Source organism: Podarcis cretensis (assembly GCF_951804945.1).
Source record: "Podarcis cretensis genome assembly, chromosome: 14".
Classification (NCBI taxonomy): Eukaryota; Metazoa; Chordata; class Lepidosauria; order Squamata; family Lacertidae; genus Podarcis; species Podarcis cretensis.
The window spans coordinates 26652722-26668511 of NC_137183.1; the positions used below are offsets into that span (position 1 = coordinate 26652722).

Sequence of the window (15790 nt, forward strand, 5' to 3'; positions counted from 1 at the left end):
TACCATGAGTTTGGTTGTCTCTATCCGGGGTTCGGTGCTGTGTCCATTCTGAAGGGGCCCCATAGCCCACGTTTGTACTCGCTGCAATGCGCACTTTGTAGACTTTATTAGGGTGCAGGCCATGAAGAGTAAGTTGGGTCTCATTTGCACCAACCTCGGTTGAGGAAATCAGATCTGTTAGAAAAACAGAGCCCAACATGCTGAATCTAACATCCTGATGGGTGCTAGAGAATTCCATCAGAAACAGAAATGGGAGCAGAAATTGCCACAGTTCACATGTGCATCTGAGGTCAGGAACAGAAATAACACCAGTGAGTACAAGCTATTGTTTTACGGGAATAATTACGTTACTTTCTGCACTGTTTTTGATGTTTCCCTTCCACTGAATTTGATTGTGAAATTAATTACATTAGTTTGGGTCAGTGCTATTTTCCCCTGGGGGGAAAAAGCACTGGTTTTGGTCAAAGCTTAAGAGTGAGAAAACAACACCAGTTTTGCTGGAAGCTGAACTGTAGCAGAATGGAAACAGCACTGATTGTGATGAACCCAGGACAGGGTGAAAATCACTGCTTCTCTACATCCCTAATCGTGCCCCAGATTCTGGCACCAGAACCATCTCTTCCTTACCCTCCTTGAGGGGAGCGTAGTCAATTTTGTACTTGGTGATTCTGCCATTGCTGAGTTCCGGAAGGAGAGGCAGCCAAGTCACCTTGATTTCCATCGGTGTTGTGCTGGAAAGAGACAGCTGAGGAGCTGCGCTGGGAACTGGGGAGTGGAAGGATAAAAGCGATGACTCCACCTCATCACAAAGGAAATGAGCAAAACACCCATTTGGTGGGTGAAAACACACACGCACATTTGAATCTGGAGGGCTTCATTGATTAGCTGTAGATAGGTTTCCAGGCTCAATTTGAAGTGTTTGTTTTGACCTTTAAAGCCTTAAATGCCCCAGAGCCCCACAGTACCTTAGGAACCACCTCTCCCCACATGAACCTACATGGACCCTGTGTTCATCACCTGAGGGCCTACCCAAGTCTGTATTGATGTTCATCTTCAGTAGGGCAGGATAGGGGCTGACCATTTTATGTTATTGCAAGATAAGCACTTTTCGTAAATTTATGTTCTTTTATTTATTTCAAATTTTGTTTTATGCCTGCTTTTATAATTGTAAGTGTCTTTGAGACATTTTGGTAGCAGGCGACAAATAACTGTAATAATAAATAATAAGGATAATAAATAAGAGAACATTCGGAAACACACTCTGCAATTCACTTAGCCAACTTATTTCCTCTAGGAAAGGAAATCTGGCTGTTTTTCTTTCATGCAGAAGTGTTTTCTAACACCAATGCAAAGAGACATTTCCAAGGGGGAAGGCTGGAGATACCAAAACACCGGGACTGCACAGCATGAGAACCGCCAAGCTGAACTGATCTCAGGGCAATTTCTTTATTTTTAATAATGCACCTGCATGCTGTGTCATATCAACAGGGTGCCTAAATGGCACAGGGATGGCTACTAGCCACGATGCCTAAGTTAGACCATGGCAGCATGCCTCTAAATACCAGTTGTTAGGAACCACAAATGGGAAGAATGTTGTTGCACTCAATATCCTGCTTTTGGGCTTCCTGTGAGAACAGAATGCCGACCAGACAGGCCATTTAGAAATTAAATGTGTCACTGTTGTACCTAGCAAAGAAGGGAGGATTGCTGAACAAATTTGTCTTCTTTAAAATTATTTTATCTTCCGGTCTGCTGCGGAGGGAATGGCGACACCCTTCGTGTCATCCAAGTAAAGGACGACACGGTTCTGGCTTTCAGGGCTCTGGGGGTAAACGTCAGGGCTAGGCGACCCCCCGAAAAACCTCCACAGGCAAGTGGGGACTCTAGGGGTCCAGCAGAGTGTGTGAACTCGCCTTAAACCCAGATCTCCCTGATGCAGCTTTTGCAAGGGGGGAAGGGAAGGCTTGAGTCAGCAAATTGTGTTAACCTCATCTAATTACAAACACAAATGAAGGTCACCCCTTCAGTTCAAAATACTTCTGACTGCTGCGTGCGCGTGCACACACACACACACACACACACACAAACATAAAGGGGCCCGCTATGTGATTTATTTCTTCCAGGAAGCATGGGGGTGGGGAATAGTCCCTTCCCCTCCAGGTCTACGAACCATCCTCCAGTGTCTGTACATTGATGGAAGAGGAGGTTCGGCTGGCTCCGAGTTGCGAATACGCCACCACATAGAAAACGTAGTTGGTGCTGGGCTCCAGATCTTTGACCTGGAACTCTGTCGTGTCGTTGTTCACCGCGAACTGGTACTCCACGTTGTCAGCGCCTAGAGAGGGTACACAACGCTGTCAGACGAAAAAGAAGAAAAGAAAAAGAAGAACGTGTTTTGTCCTTTCTTCAGAGCGGCTTCTTGCAAGCAGCTCGCAGAAAAGGTCCAGTGTGCCTTTCACGGCACGCAGTTTGGTTTTTAAGCAAATGCTGGGGTTGTTCCCACCTTTTCAACACAATCAGGGTTTCAAACCCACATTTCTGGCAACGAGTTAGGTGACATCTGCACCAAACATTGAAAGCGCTATTACACAGTCATGGCTTCTCTCAAAGATTCCTGGGACTTGCAGTGTGTTGAGAGTTTTAAGAATATGTTAAGAGAGTTGTTACGAGACAGCTACGCCTCTCATAGCGCTACAGTTCCCATAGTGGTTTTTAGCAAGAATTCCCTCTTTTCAGGGCTACATCCACCCCCTTCATATATCCTTCGTACTGTGCTTTTTATTTCTTTTTTATTTTTATTTTGACAAAGTCATAATCATAAATAAATAAGAATAAAAATGTGCACCCCACCACCAAGACCATTCCATTGCAACTATCCAACCTCCCAAAATTTCAACATCTCTTGTGATGGGTTGACCCCTTTCCATTTTAACAGTACAAATTCTACAAACACCCTCCATATCTCCTTAAAATCATTTCTCCTGTATATTCCCCATCTTAGCTTAATGGCACATGTTAATTTATCATTGATCGTTATATCCTACACCTTTTAATACCATTCTTCCATTTTATATTCTGCTTGCCCCTTCCACTTCTTAGATATCATAATTCGTGCAGCTGTCAATAAATTTGTGAGCAAGTCCTTCAGGAGAAGGAGGGGGAGGAGGGAAGGACTTCATACTGAGCTTTGACTTCAGCAGTGACCTCCTCCCAGAGCTACAATTCCCAAAAGTTCTGTGCAAAGAGGGACTGACTGTTAAACCACTCTGAAAATTGTGGCTCTGTGAAGGGAACAGGGGTTGTGAAGAACTCTCAGGAGCCTTAATAAACTATAGCTCCCATAATTCTTGGGGAGGGAGGCATGACTTCTTGAAGTGGAATACATGTGCTTTAAATTTATGGTGCAGGTGTGGCCTAAAGAACAACAGGGTAGTCAATTCTGCATGAAATTAACTTACAGCTGAAACAGAAATTCAGACTTTTAAGAGAGGCCCAAACAGCATTAGAAGGCTAGCTAATTTGACCTTCAAGTCGGAGGAGGCCAAGAGGCCACCTGCCCAATAATAATAATAATAATAATAATGATAATAATAATAATAATAATTTGTTATTGTTATTGTTATTTCTACCCCACCCATCTGGCTGGATTTCCCCAGCAACTCTGGGCAACTTTCAACAGAACATTAAAAACAGAATAAAACTTCAAACATTAAAAACTTCCCTAAACAGTGCTGCCTTCGGATGTCTTCTAAAAGTCAATACAAAGTCAATATGCCACGATACAAACTATGATGACAAAACAACCATTCAAGGGACATACCTGAAGCCTTCTGGTAATGGAGTGAGAAGCCAATGATCCGCTCGCTGTTGAACTCTGGACGTTCCCAGGATACCAAGACAGTCGTGCTGGAGAGAGAACTGGCAGACACCCTCTTAGGGGCACTGGGCAAACCTTCCCGCACGATCACCACCAGCCTGGCCCCAGCACACGCCATGCCCAGGTGATTCTCTGCCACGCATTGGTAATAGCCAGTGTCGTCCAGCCCGATCTGGTTGATCACCAGGGTGCCACTACTCTGCATCTTCACCCGCCCTTTGGACAAAAGAGGCTCTCCGTTCTTCATCCAGTGGATGCTGGGAGACGGCTCTCCTTCTGCTTTGCACACAAACCTGGCAGTACTGGCACGCGTCCGAGAAATGGTCTCCGGAGCCTGGGAGATGACAGGGGGAGCTTAAGAGGCAGAAGAAGAAAATTAGCTTCTAAAGGTTAGGAAAGGGGCTATTTCATTCAGAGGAAAGGCAAGGAAGAAGTGACACGATAGAGCAGCATAAAATCATGAATGGTGATGGATAACATTAGAACCCAGGGACAGCCAATGAAGCTGAATGTTGGAAGACTCAGGGCAGGCAAATTAATGGAGGATAAGGATAAGGATAAGGGACGCAGGTGGCGCTGTGGGTTAAAGCCTCAGCGCTTAGGGCTTGCCGATCGAAAGGTTGGCGGTTCGAATCCCTGCGGCGGGGTGTGCTCCCGCTGCTCGGTCCCAGCGCCTGCCAACCTAGCAGTTCGAAAGCACCTCCAGGTGCAAGTAGATAAATAGGGACCGCTTACCAGCGGGAAGGTAAACGGCGTTTCCGTGTGTGGCTCTGGCTCTGGCTCTGGCCAGAGCAGCGATGTCACGCTGGCCACGTGACCCGGAAGTGTCTCCGGACAGCGCTGGCCCCTGGCCTCTTAAGTGAGATGGGCACACAACCCCAGAGTCTGTCAAGACTGGCCCGTACGGGCAGGGGTACCTTTACCTTTACCTTTAAGGATAAGGATAAGGGTTAAACCACAGAGCCTACGACTTGCCAATCAGAAGGTCGGCAGTTCGAATCCCCGCAACGGGGTGAGCTCCCGTTGTTCTGTCCCTGCTCCTGCCAACCTAGCAGTTCGAAAGCACGTCAAAGTGCAAGTAGATAAAAAGGTACTGCTCCAGCGGGAAGGTAAACGGCATTTCTGTGTGCTGCTGGGCTCGCCAGAAGCAGCTTAGTCATGCTGGCCACATGACCCGGAAGCTGTATGCCGGCTCCCTCGGCCAATAAAGCGAGATGAGCGCCACAACCCCAGAGTCGGCCACAACTGGCCCCAATGGTCAAGGGTCCCTTTACCTTTACCTTAAAGATAAGGAGTTGCTACTTGTTCTCCCTTCACTGTCAGAGTCAGTGTGCCTCTCAGTATCAGCTGCTGGGAATCCCAAGTAGGGAGAGAGCGTTGCGTTTGAAACTTGCTTAAGGGCTTCTCTTAAGATAGGTTGACTGAGGCTCGTGAGAGTTGTAGCCCAAAACATCAGGAGAACACCCAGTTGGGGAAAGTTGTTCTATCCCAGTCTTTGAGGCAGGAGTAACGTGTACCTTCCCTTCGACAAAGTGAAGGCTAACCAAAACCATTTATTCTAGTCCTTCCTGCTGGAATAGATTGGGGGGGCTGGAAGTGGTGAGTGGGCCCCATAGCAAGCAGGGGAGACCTTGGTTCATGCAGATACCCAGCATTCAGCTTTGCAAGGACCCAGAAATAATAGCCCCCAAATACTGAGGCAGTTTTTACAACATAAAGAGCACAGGAAGGTGGAACTTACAGCTTTGAGCTTCTAAGTCCTTTACAGTGCAGTGTTGAAATTTATTTGAAGAAAGCTTTTTATTATGTATTTTGTGTTTTTATCTTGTATTTTTATGCTGTGAACCACCCTGAGATCTTCAGATAAAGGGCAGTATACAATTTTTTAATAATAATAATAATAATAATAATAATAATAATAATAATAATAATTCTCACCAAGAACTCTGAGCTCAGCCGCAGCTGTTACAAACTGCCTGGTCTGGGGTTTATTAGCACGGCAGACATAGATCCCTGAGTGATGGAGCTGGGCATGATGAATCAAGAGGTTGGTCCGTCCCAGCACAATCACATCTGTGGAAATAGGGTCCCCATCTGCAAAGGAACAACAAGGCATCAAATTCTTAAGGAAGATAATGGGGGGAGGGAGAGAAACCCTGAACATTATCATCTTAAAAGTGCATTGCTCTGGCAGGATGATGATCTTAATATTTCAGACTTTGTTTTTTTTTTTTTAAATAATTTTTATTAACAATTTTGTTTAAAATTACAGTGCCAATAAACAATACAATATAACATCTCTTGACATGGTTCTCTTCACTTCTTTAGACTCCCTCACATCTCCCACTCCTGCGTTCCTGTTGTAAAATTTTTCCAGCAAATTTATCCCCTTATTTCTATTCTTGTTATCTAATTTTCCAAAGTTATATCTCTGATTTTTAACTATCCTTTGTTCAAATCATGGAAAATTTAAATATAACCTAGAACTTCCAAAAATTTTTATCCTTTCTTAAATTTAGCTTATCTTCATAATTCACTTCATCCAGCTTAATGGTGCCCAGTTATTTATACTCTCGCATCCTTCTTAACATTCATACAATTTACAATATTTTTGTAGATACATCTTGAATTTCTTCCAATCTTCTTCCGCCGTCTCTTCTCCCAGGTCTCGGATTCTGCCAGTCATCTCAGCCAGTTCCATATAGTCTATCAGTTGCATCTGCCATTCTTCCAGTGTGGGTAGGTCTTGAGTTTTCCAATGCCTGGCGACAAGTATCCTTGCTGCTGTCGTTGCGTACATAAAAAATGTTCGGTCCTTCTTTAACACGTTCTGGCCGACAATACCCAAAAGGAATGTCTGGACAAAATACAAAGACTTACTGGAAAATAAAACTCCAAGGTGGCTTTCACCGCTGGAAGCTAAGGCCCGAAAAAGACCCAATATGGAGGCCAAATGGCCAAAATATTGGGAAATATTAGAAAAAGATGGAGACAATTGGAAATTGCAGAGTTTGGAGAAAATTAAGGACGAGTGCGAGACTGGTTACATTACGCTCAGATTAATGAAGTTTTTAAAAATGACAAAAAGTTAGGGTTCCGGGTGGAGAAATCGAAATTGGAAACAGAACTGTTAGAACCTAAGACTAAGATACTTTCAAGAATGTACAACCTGCTGTTAAAATGGAATACACAAGATGAAATGGTTAAATCGGCTATGATAAAGTGGGCACAGGACATTGGGCACAACATTATGTTTGAGGACTGGGAAAGGTTGTGGACCATTGGGTTGAACTTCACTGCATGTAATGCTTTGAAGGAAAATGTAATGAAAATGATATATAGATGGTACATGACCCCAGTTAAACTTGCCAAAATATACCATTTGTCTGATAACAAATGTTGGAAATGTAAAGAAAATGAAGGAACATTCTTTCACCTCTGGTGGACTTGCCCTAGAGTGAAGGCTTTCTGGGAAATGATATATAATGAGCTGAAAAAGGTATTTAAGTATACCTTCACTAAGAAACCAGAGGCCTTCCTTTTGGGTATTGTCGACCAGAAGGTGTTAAAGAAGGACCGAACATTTTTTATGTATGCAACAACAGCAGCAAGGACACTTATCGCTAAGCACTGGAAAACCCAAGATCTACCCACACTGGAAGAGTGGCAGATGCAGCTGATAGACTATATGGAACTAGCCGAGATGACTGGCAGAATCCGAGACCTGGGAGAAGAGAAGGTTGAAGAAGACTGGAAGAAATTTAAGATTTATTTAAAAAAGTATTGTAATTTGGTTGAATGTTAAGAAGGATGCTAGATCATAAATAATTGACCACCACTAAATTAGATGGAATTAGGATGATAAGTAGATCGAGGAAAATATAAATCATTTGGAGAACGATTAGATTATGTTTAAAAGAATGGGACCTAAGAATTTAAATAAGATGATAATTTGCTGGTTAAAATTTAAGATGATGTAAGTGGGAGCGGGAGATGTGAGGGAGTCCAAAGAGGTTTTGAAAATATGTTATGATATATGCTACATTGTTGATTATTTTTGCATTTGTATTTAAAAAATCTTAATAAACATTTATATATAAAAAAAAAGACAATACCCAAAAGGAAGGCCTCTGGTTTCTTAGGGAAGGTATACTTAAATACCTTTTTCAGCTCATTATATATCATTTCCCAGAAAGCCTTCACTCTAGGGCAAGTCCACCAGAGGTGAAAGAATGTTCCTTCATTTTCTTTACATTTCCAACATTTGTTTTCAGACAAGTGATATATTTTTGCAAGTTTGACTGGGGTCATATACCATCTATAGATCATTTTCATAACATTTTCTTTCAAAGCAGTACATGCAGTAAACTTCAGCCCAGTAGTCCACAACCTCTCCCAGTCCTCAAACATAATATTATATCCAATGTCTTGTGCCCACTTTATCATAGCCGATTTAACCGTTTCATCTTGTGTATTCCACTTCAACAGCAAGTTATACATTTTTGAAAGTACCTTAGTCTTAGGCTCTAACAGTTCCGTTTCTAACTTCGATTTTTCCACCTGGAATCCTAGCTTTTTGTCAAGTTTAAAAACTTCTTTAATCTGAGCGTAGTGTAGCCAATCTCGCACTTTGTCTTTCCTTTTCTCCTGACTCTGCAATTTCCAATTATCTCCATCTTTTTCTAATATTTCCCAATACTTCGGCCAATTGGCCTCCATATTGAGTCTTTTCCGGGCCTTAGCTTCCAATGGTGAAAGCCACCTTGGAGTTTTGTTTTCCAATAGGTCTTTGTATTTTGTCCAGACATTAAACACTGCTTTTCTGACAATATGGTTCTTGAAAGTCTTGTTAATCTTAACCTTGTCATACCATAAATATGCATGCCAACCAAAAGCATTATTAAAACCTTCCAAATCTAATACATCAGTGTCTTCGAGAAGCAGCCAATCTTTTAGCCAGCAGAAAGCTGCGGCTTCATAGTACAACCTTAAGTCTGGCAGGGCGAAGCCCCCTCTTTCTTTCACATCAGTTAATATCTTAAACTTAATTCTGGGCTTTTTGCCCTGCCAGACAAATTTAGAAATATCTCTCTGCCACTTCCGAAAGCACTCTGTTTTGTCCACAATTTGCAAAGTTTGGAACAAGAACAGCATTTTTGGCAATACATTCATCTTTATAGCAGCGATGCGGCCTAACAAGGAAAGTTTCAATCTTGTCCAACTTTCTAGGTCTCTCTTAATTTCTGACCAACATTTCTCATAATTGTCCTTAAATAAACTCAGATTTTTTGCTGTTATATTTACCCCTAGGTATTTTACTTTTTTAACCACATTTAACTCTGTCTCTTTCTGAAACCTTTCTGACTCTGTAACTGTCAAATTTTTTTCTAATACCTTAGTTTTTTGCTTATTTAATTTAAATCCCGCCACCCGGCCAAATTCTTGAATCAATTGTAATACTCTTTTCGTACTAGATTCTGGCTCCTGTAATGTCAAGGCCAAATCATCTGCAAAAGCTTTAAGTTTGTACTGTTTCTCTCCGACCCATATTCCTTCAACCAACCGGTCTCCTCTAATCATATTCAAGAGCACCTCCAGGACAGAAATAAATAACAAAGGGGAGATAGGGCAGCCTTGACGTGTTCCTTTTTCAATTTTAAATTCTTCTGTCACCACATTGTTAACTATCAGTTTAGCCTTCTGTTCTGAGTAGATTGCATCTATCCCATTTTCAAATCCCCGTCCCACTCCCATCCCTTCCAAATTTTTCTTCATGAATTTCCAAGAGATATTGTCAAAGGCCTTCTCCGCATCTATAAAAATTAACACAGCTTTTGTATTAATATTTGTTTGCAAAAGTTCCAAAATGTCAATAATGTTCCTTGTATTAGCAAACAAATGTCTGCCTGGGAGAAAGCCTGCCTTGTCTTTGTGAATTACTTCATTTAGGACTTTTTAAAATCTGCTTGCTAAAATGTCTGCAAAAAATTTGTAATCCACATTTAGAAGGGAAATGGGACGGTAGTTCTTAAGTTGTGCCTTTTCAGTTTCTGACTTAGGTATCAATGTGATAAAAGCCTCTTTCCACGATTCCAGCGCCTTCTTCCCTTCCAAAATTTCATTGCCTACCTCCATCAGCGGTTGTATCAGATAGTCTTTCAGTGTCTTATAGTACTTGGAGGTAAGCCCATCAGGCCCTGGAGATTTGCCCAATTGCATATTCTGAATGGCTTGTTCAATCTCTTGTCGTGTTATTTTACAATTCAGGATTGATCTGTTATCTTGTGACAGTTTTGGTAGTCCATTCTTTGTCAAAAATTGTTCTATCTCAACCTCATCTTGCGGCCCTTGAGTGTACAATTGTTTGAAGTATCTCTGGAAACACTTTCTAATGTCCAAAGGGTTCTGTATGTTTCTTCCTTCAATCTCTAAATTTGTAACTGTATTCATTTTTTGTCTCTTCTTCAACTGCCATGCTAGCAGTTTCCCACATTTATTCGCCGATTCAAATGTTCTCTGTTTCATTAGTTTAACTTTCCACTCTACTTCCTGGTTTATCAATTTGGAATATTGCACTTGGTAGAGTTTAATTTCTCTCAGGATCGGCTGTGACTTCGGTTTTGTCCTTAATTTCTTCTCACATTCTTTAATTTTCTCCAAAATTCTATCTTTTTTCTCATTTTGTGCCCTTTTCTTTACCACATTCTGTTGTATCAAGAACCCCCTCATCACGGCCTTACTTGCGTCCCAGATAATTCTTTTTTCCACCGTAGTGTTCAAATTTATCTCAAAATAATCTTTCAAAACTTTTTGGGCCTTCTTAATAATCTCTTGATCCCGAAACAAATTGTCATTCATCTTCCATCTAAAGGAGCCGATTGGTAGTAATCTCATATCCATCTTTACTGCATTATGGTCGGAGCAGGTCTTTGGGCAGATTTCCACCTTTCTAATCTTAGCTGCCAGACCTCTAGAAATCCATATTTGGTCGATTCTTGTCCATGTCAGTTGGGCTTCAGAAAAGAATGTTCCTTCTCTTCCCAAGGGGTTCTTTGTCCTCCAAATGTCAATCAAGTCCATATTGTCAGTCAGTTCGAAAAAAGTCTTTGGTAGTCTGCCGTCCTTTGTTACATTTTGACTTTGTGGCTTATCCATGTTAGTTGATACCACTCCGTTCATATCCCCCATCATGATGATGTTGTCGTAATCCAGATAATCCAGCATGCTCTCATGCAACTTCTTGTAAAATTCTGATTTCCCCTCATTTGGTGCATAAATTCCTAATATTAAAAGCTTCTCTCCTTGGTGTTGTATCTCAATTGCCAAAATTCTTCCTTGTTCATCTTTAAATATAAATTTTGGTGACAGGCTCTCCTTTGCATAAATCACCACTCCTCTTTTCTTCACTCTGTCCGATGAAATAAATTCTTGGCCTAATCTTTTATTTATTAACACTTTTTTATGGAGCCTGGTCACATGTGTTTCTTGCAAACAAATGATGTCCAATAGTTCTTTTTTCAATATGTGAAATATCTTCCTCCTTTTTTCCGGGGAATTGCAGCCATTAATATTCCAGCTCAGGAGTTGCAGAGACATCCTGAATAAATCTGTTATTGTTCTGGTGGTGGTATCTTTTTCTCTAGGTCTTCAGGTTCCAAAGGTGGAGGTACAGCTGGTGGTCCAGGCCTCGGTGGTATTTCAATCCCTTTTTGAAGGTCTTCTCCGTAGGCAATCAAAAATTTGTCTCTATCTTCCGCTGATTTAATTTTAACCTTCTTCCCTCTGAAAGTGAAGGATAATCCCTGAGGAAATTCCCACCTAAAGATGATTGAGTTACTCCTCAGCAGTTTAACCAGTTCAAGATAGGTGGATCTAAGGTCCAAAAGCTGTTTCGGGATGTCTCTGTAAATTTCAGCTCTCCTATCCAAAATGTCCAGTGACTTTTCGTAATGTAGGCCTAAAATTTTATCTCTTTCCTCCTTTGATCTCAAAGTTATCAAACAGTCTCTGGGCTTGTCTTTCCTCGCAAACTTTCCAAGTCTGAAGGCCGACACAATTTTAAAATCCTTTCCCTCTTCCAAAGGCCAAAATTTAGAAAACTCTTTGGTCAGGAACTCAATTAAATTTCCTTGTTCAAGCTCTGGTATTGCCCTCAGTCTTAAATTATTCTCCCGGTTCCGCAGTTCAATCATAGACAAATACAACTGCTGTTCCCCAACTTGTTTATGCAGTGGCTTGACCTCTTGTTCTAAATCCTCAACTTTTTGGCTAGTTGCCTCAGCCAATTTGCGATTTTCTGCAGTGGCCTCCGATAACTGTCCAATTGCTTGTACGTTCTGAGCCACCTGGTCAGTTATTTTATTTAAACTGGCTGCATTTTGGTCAATCTTAGCCATTTGCTCGTCAACTTTCTTGTCCAAAGTTTCCAATTTTTCCAGAATTTTCTCTAAAGTTGGGCCTAATGCTCCTGCGGCCATATCTTCCACTTGTAATTGCTCAGTTTCTTCTTCCCCTGCCACCGGCAAAGTAGGAACAGAAAATCTACGTGCCTGTGAGGCTAAGGTTAAAGTTGTTTGTCTAGTTCTAACTCTAGCCTCTTTTTTTCTTGCGCCACTCATGCCAGTTTTGTCTAACAGTCAAGGTCAAACCAAGTTGTTCCCATGGGAATACGGCAGCCCAGAGAGCAAACAGTCAAATAAGAGGAAAGGAAAGAGAAAGTAAGTTTAAGTCACATCTATAAGTCCAAAATCCTCTAGAGGGAGCTCATCATATCTTAAGGGAAGAGGCAAAACAATAAAAGTCAATAAAATCCAATTTAGTTCCCAGAAACCTTCAGTTGATTTGTATTAAGCAGAGTTGGATTAAAAAGCATTACTTTGTCTCTGACAAGTGCAACAGTGATGTTTCAAAATAACAGGTCCATATGCACTCAGGTTGTAACAAGTCCCAATTACAAAGTGTCAAAGTCTGCAATCTGACAGCACTATTGTTCAGGCAGTTCCAATACCTGGGTTTCTCATAAAAATGTAGCTTCAAAAGAAGAAGTTTAGCACAGTTCATATAAAAGGAGATAAATCCCAAAGTTAAGTTAAATCTTCACTTTACACAAAAGCAATTTCGCAGGATGCACAGATCAGTCTCTCTTTAACGCCTCTTCAAAGGCTCCAAATGTCCCAATCTTTTGCTTTGATGTTTAAACAACAGCGGAAGACGGACTTCCTGTTTGCATCTCTCCGCTTTCAGCCAGATTTAATAATAATTTAGGTTCAAATTCCCCTTTTACTCACGGGTTGTTGCTTTTAAATCAGTTCTTTGCAGGAAAAAAGGTCAGCGCTCACCGACAGCGGCTGTGCGGCTTCACTCCACAGGAATAGCGATCGACTCACAGCGCCGCGAACCCCCTCCACGTTCCGGAGCCCCTTACGGGGTTCCTTCTGCGTTTTAGGAGCCGCTTCTGGCACCCGCCGAGTCCCAGGACCACAGGCTCTTGCTGCCTGTGGGTTTCCGATGCGGGTCTCCGCTTCGCCGTAGCGGACGACCCGATTTCCGCGGAGCTTCCCCTTCACTAAAGGAAGAGGACCGCCATTGCCGTTCGTGCTGCCTCCGGAAGTCCTTAATATTTCAGACTTTGGGGCAGACTTTTCGCACTCAGTTTTGAGAACCTTACATTTCTGCTATAATTAAGCACCAAGTTTGCAAGGAGTCCTTCTAATTTCCAACTGATTGCTTAGAGCAGCCAAAGAAAGACTGTACAGTCGTGTCCCCTACTGAATCAGGGGACACACTGCACCTGAATGTATGAACACCAGTGGATGTATGCATGTGTCCTTGATGAATTAGAAGAAAAGGGAGGGGTGTTGCAATTTTACATCAAAATTGGTTTCTCTTATGGCATGGAGGTGGGGAGGGGACCTTTTTCAAGGCAAGGTCCACATTTTCTTCTAGTCAACCTTCAGTGTGGGGTACATGCCAGAGGTAGACAGGGCCAGAGCGAATGGGATCAGAACAATGAATGCAAACTTTACCTTTGTAAATCTGGCTAGTTTTTAATACACACATCTATATATTCAGTGCTTTTTTGGTTAAAAAATGAGGTTCCAGTACTCATGCCTTGTTAAGAATGGAAGAAGAGCCTGCTGGATCAGACCAATGGTCTATCTAGTACAGCATCCTGTTTCTCTTTTTTTAAAAAATAATTTTTATTAAATTTTGTGTTTTACAATTTAAAGTACTCCTTTTTACATCCTTAAGATATCAGTGACTTCCCTTCTTCTCTTTCCATGGTTCATTTTACGTATCATAAATCCCTCCTTATTTTACAAAAAATCATACCATTCAGTATTCCATTATTACATCCATCAAAACTTATTTGCACTGTTGAATTTATCTTAATGGAGACAGCATTTTAAGATGTACACAGTTATTTCCCATATAGTCAATAAATGTTTTCCAATCTTCTCTAAGCGTATGTTCTTCTTGTTCTCTTATTCTATAAGTTATGTCTGCAAGCGGTGCATATACCGTATTTTTCGCCCTATAGGACGCACTTTTTCCCCTCCAAAAATGAAGGGGAAATGTGTGTGCATCCTATGGGGCGAATGCAGGCTTTCGCTGAAGCCTGGAGAGCGAGAGGCATCGGTGCGTACCGACCCCTCTCGCTCTCCAGGCTTCAGGAAGCTATCCGCAAGCCTCGTGCGCCCGGCGGGAGGTCCCATCGGGTGTGCAAGGCTTGCGGGCGGCAGCCTGCCGCCCGAAGCACGGGGCGCGCTGCGGAGCATGCCCCGTGCTTCGGGCAGATGTCCGCAAGCCTTGCGCGCCCAGCGGGAGTTCCCGTCGGGCTCGCGAGGCTTGCAGGCAGCAACCTGTTCTGGGGGCTGGGGTCGGGGGAAGCTTGGGCTTCCCCCGCGCCAGCCCCGCGCCTGGGGGGGGATAATTTTTTTTCTTTATTTCCCCCCCCAAAAAAATCTAGGTGCGTCCTATGGGTCGGTGCGTCCTATGGGGCGAAAAATACGGTACTATCAACTTAAGTTGCCATTATTCTTTGGTTATGATCTCGCTCGTTTTCCATTTTGGGGCTAACAAAAGATGGGCATATATAAATTACCTTTTTTGACACCTGGGAATTTCAGCCTGAATTATCCCCAACAGAAAGGACTCTGGGGGTTTTGGGGAGGGAAGTACTTTTAAACATTTTTTTCAATTCATTATAGATCATTTCCCAATACTCTTTTACCCTCTCACAAGTCCACCACATATGAAAGAATAATCCCTCTACCTCTTTGTACAGTATCCTGTTTCTCAACCAGATGCCTGTGAGAAAACCACAAGCAGGACCCGAACTCTCTCCTCCCGTGGTTTCCAGCAACTGGCATTCAGAAGCACTTCTGCCTCTGACCATAGAGGCAAAGCATAGCCATCGTGGCTAGGAGGCATCGATAGCCCTCTCCTTTATGAATTTGCCCAATCCTCGTCAGAAGCCATCCAAGTTGGTGGCCATCACTGCCTCCTGTGGGAGGTGTTAGGATATAGTTCCGTTCCACCTTTAGAACAGGCATGTGGAGTTGTTGTATGTCACAACCTGATCTCGTTTTTTGACAGAATTACAAGCCTGGTAGATGAAGGGAACGCAGTGGATGTAGCCTACCTTGATTTCAGCAAGGCATTTGACAAGGTGCCCCATGATATTCTTGTAAAGAAGCTGGTAAAATGCGGACTTGACTATGCTACCACTCAGTGGATTTGTAACTGGCTGACTGACCAAACCCAAAGGGTGCTCATCAATGGTTCTTCTTCATCCTGGAGAAGAGTGACTAGTGGGGTGCCACAGGGTTCTGTCTTGGGCCCCGTCTTATTCAACATCTTTATCAACGACTTGGATGATGGACTCAAGGGCATCCTGATCAAATTTGCAGA

At 42.5% G+C, this 15790-nt stretch overlaps 1 protein-coding gene across 2 annotated transcripts in view; it reads right to left on the reverse strand.

Moving 5' to 3' along the window:
- Positions 1-15790, reverse strand: part of IGDCC4 (immunoglobulin superfamily DCC subclass member 4) — a 96755-nt gene that overhangs the window by 32732 nt on the left and 48233 nt on the right. For both annotated transcript variants that reach the window (XM_079954196.1, XM_079954195.1), the window contains exons 6-10: positions 5816-5971; positions 3821-4231; positions 2171-2335; positions 628-765; positions 4-174 (exon numbers count right to left, since the gene is read on the reverse strand). In XM_079954196.1, coding sequence (XP_079810322.1) covers positions 4-174; positions 628-765; positions 2171-2335; positions 3821-4231; positions 5816-5971 — 1041 coding nt within the window. The remainder of the gene's footprint in view (positions 1-3; positions 175-627; positions 766-2170; positions 2336-3820; positions 4232-5815; positions 5972-15790) is intronic.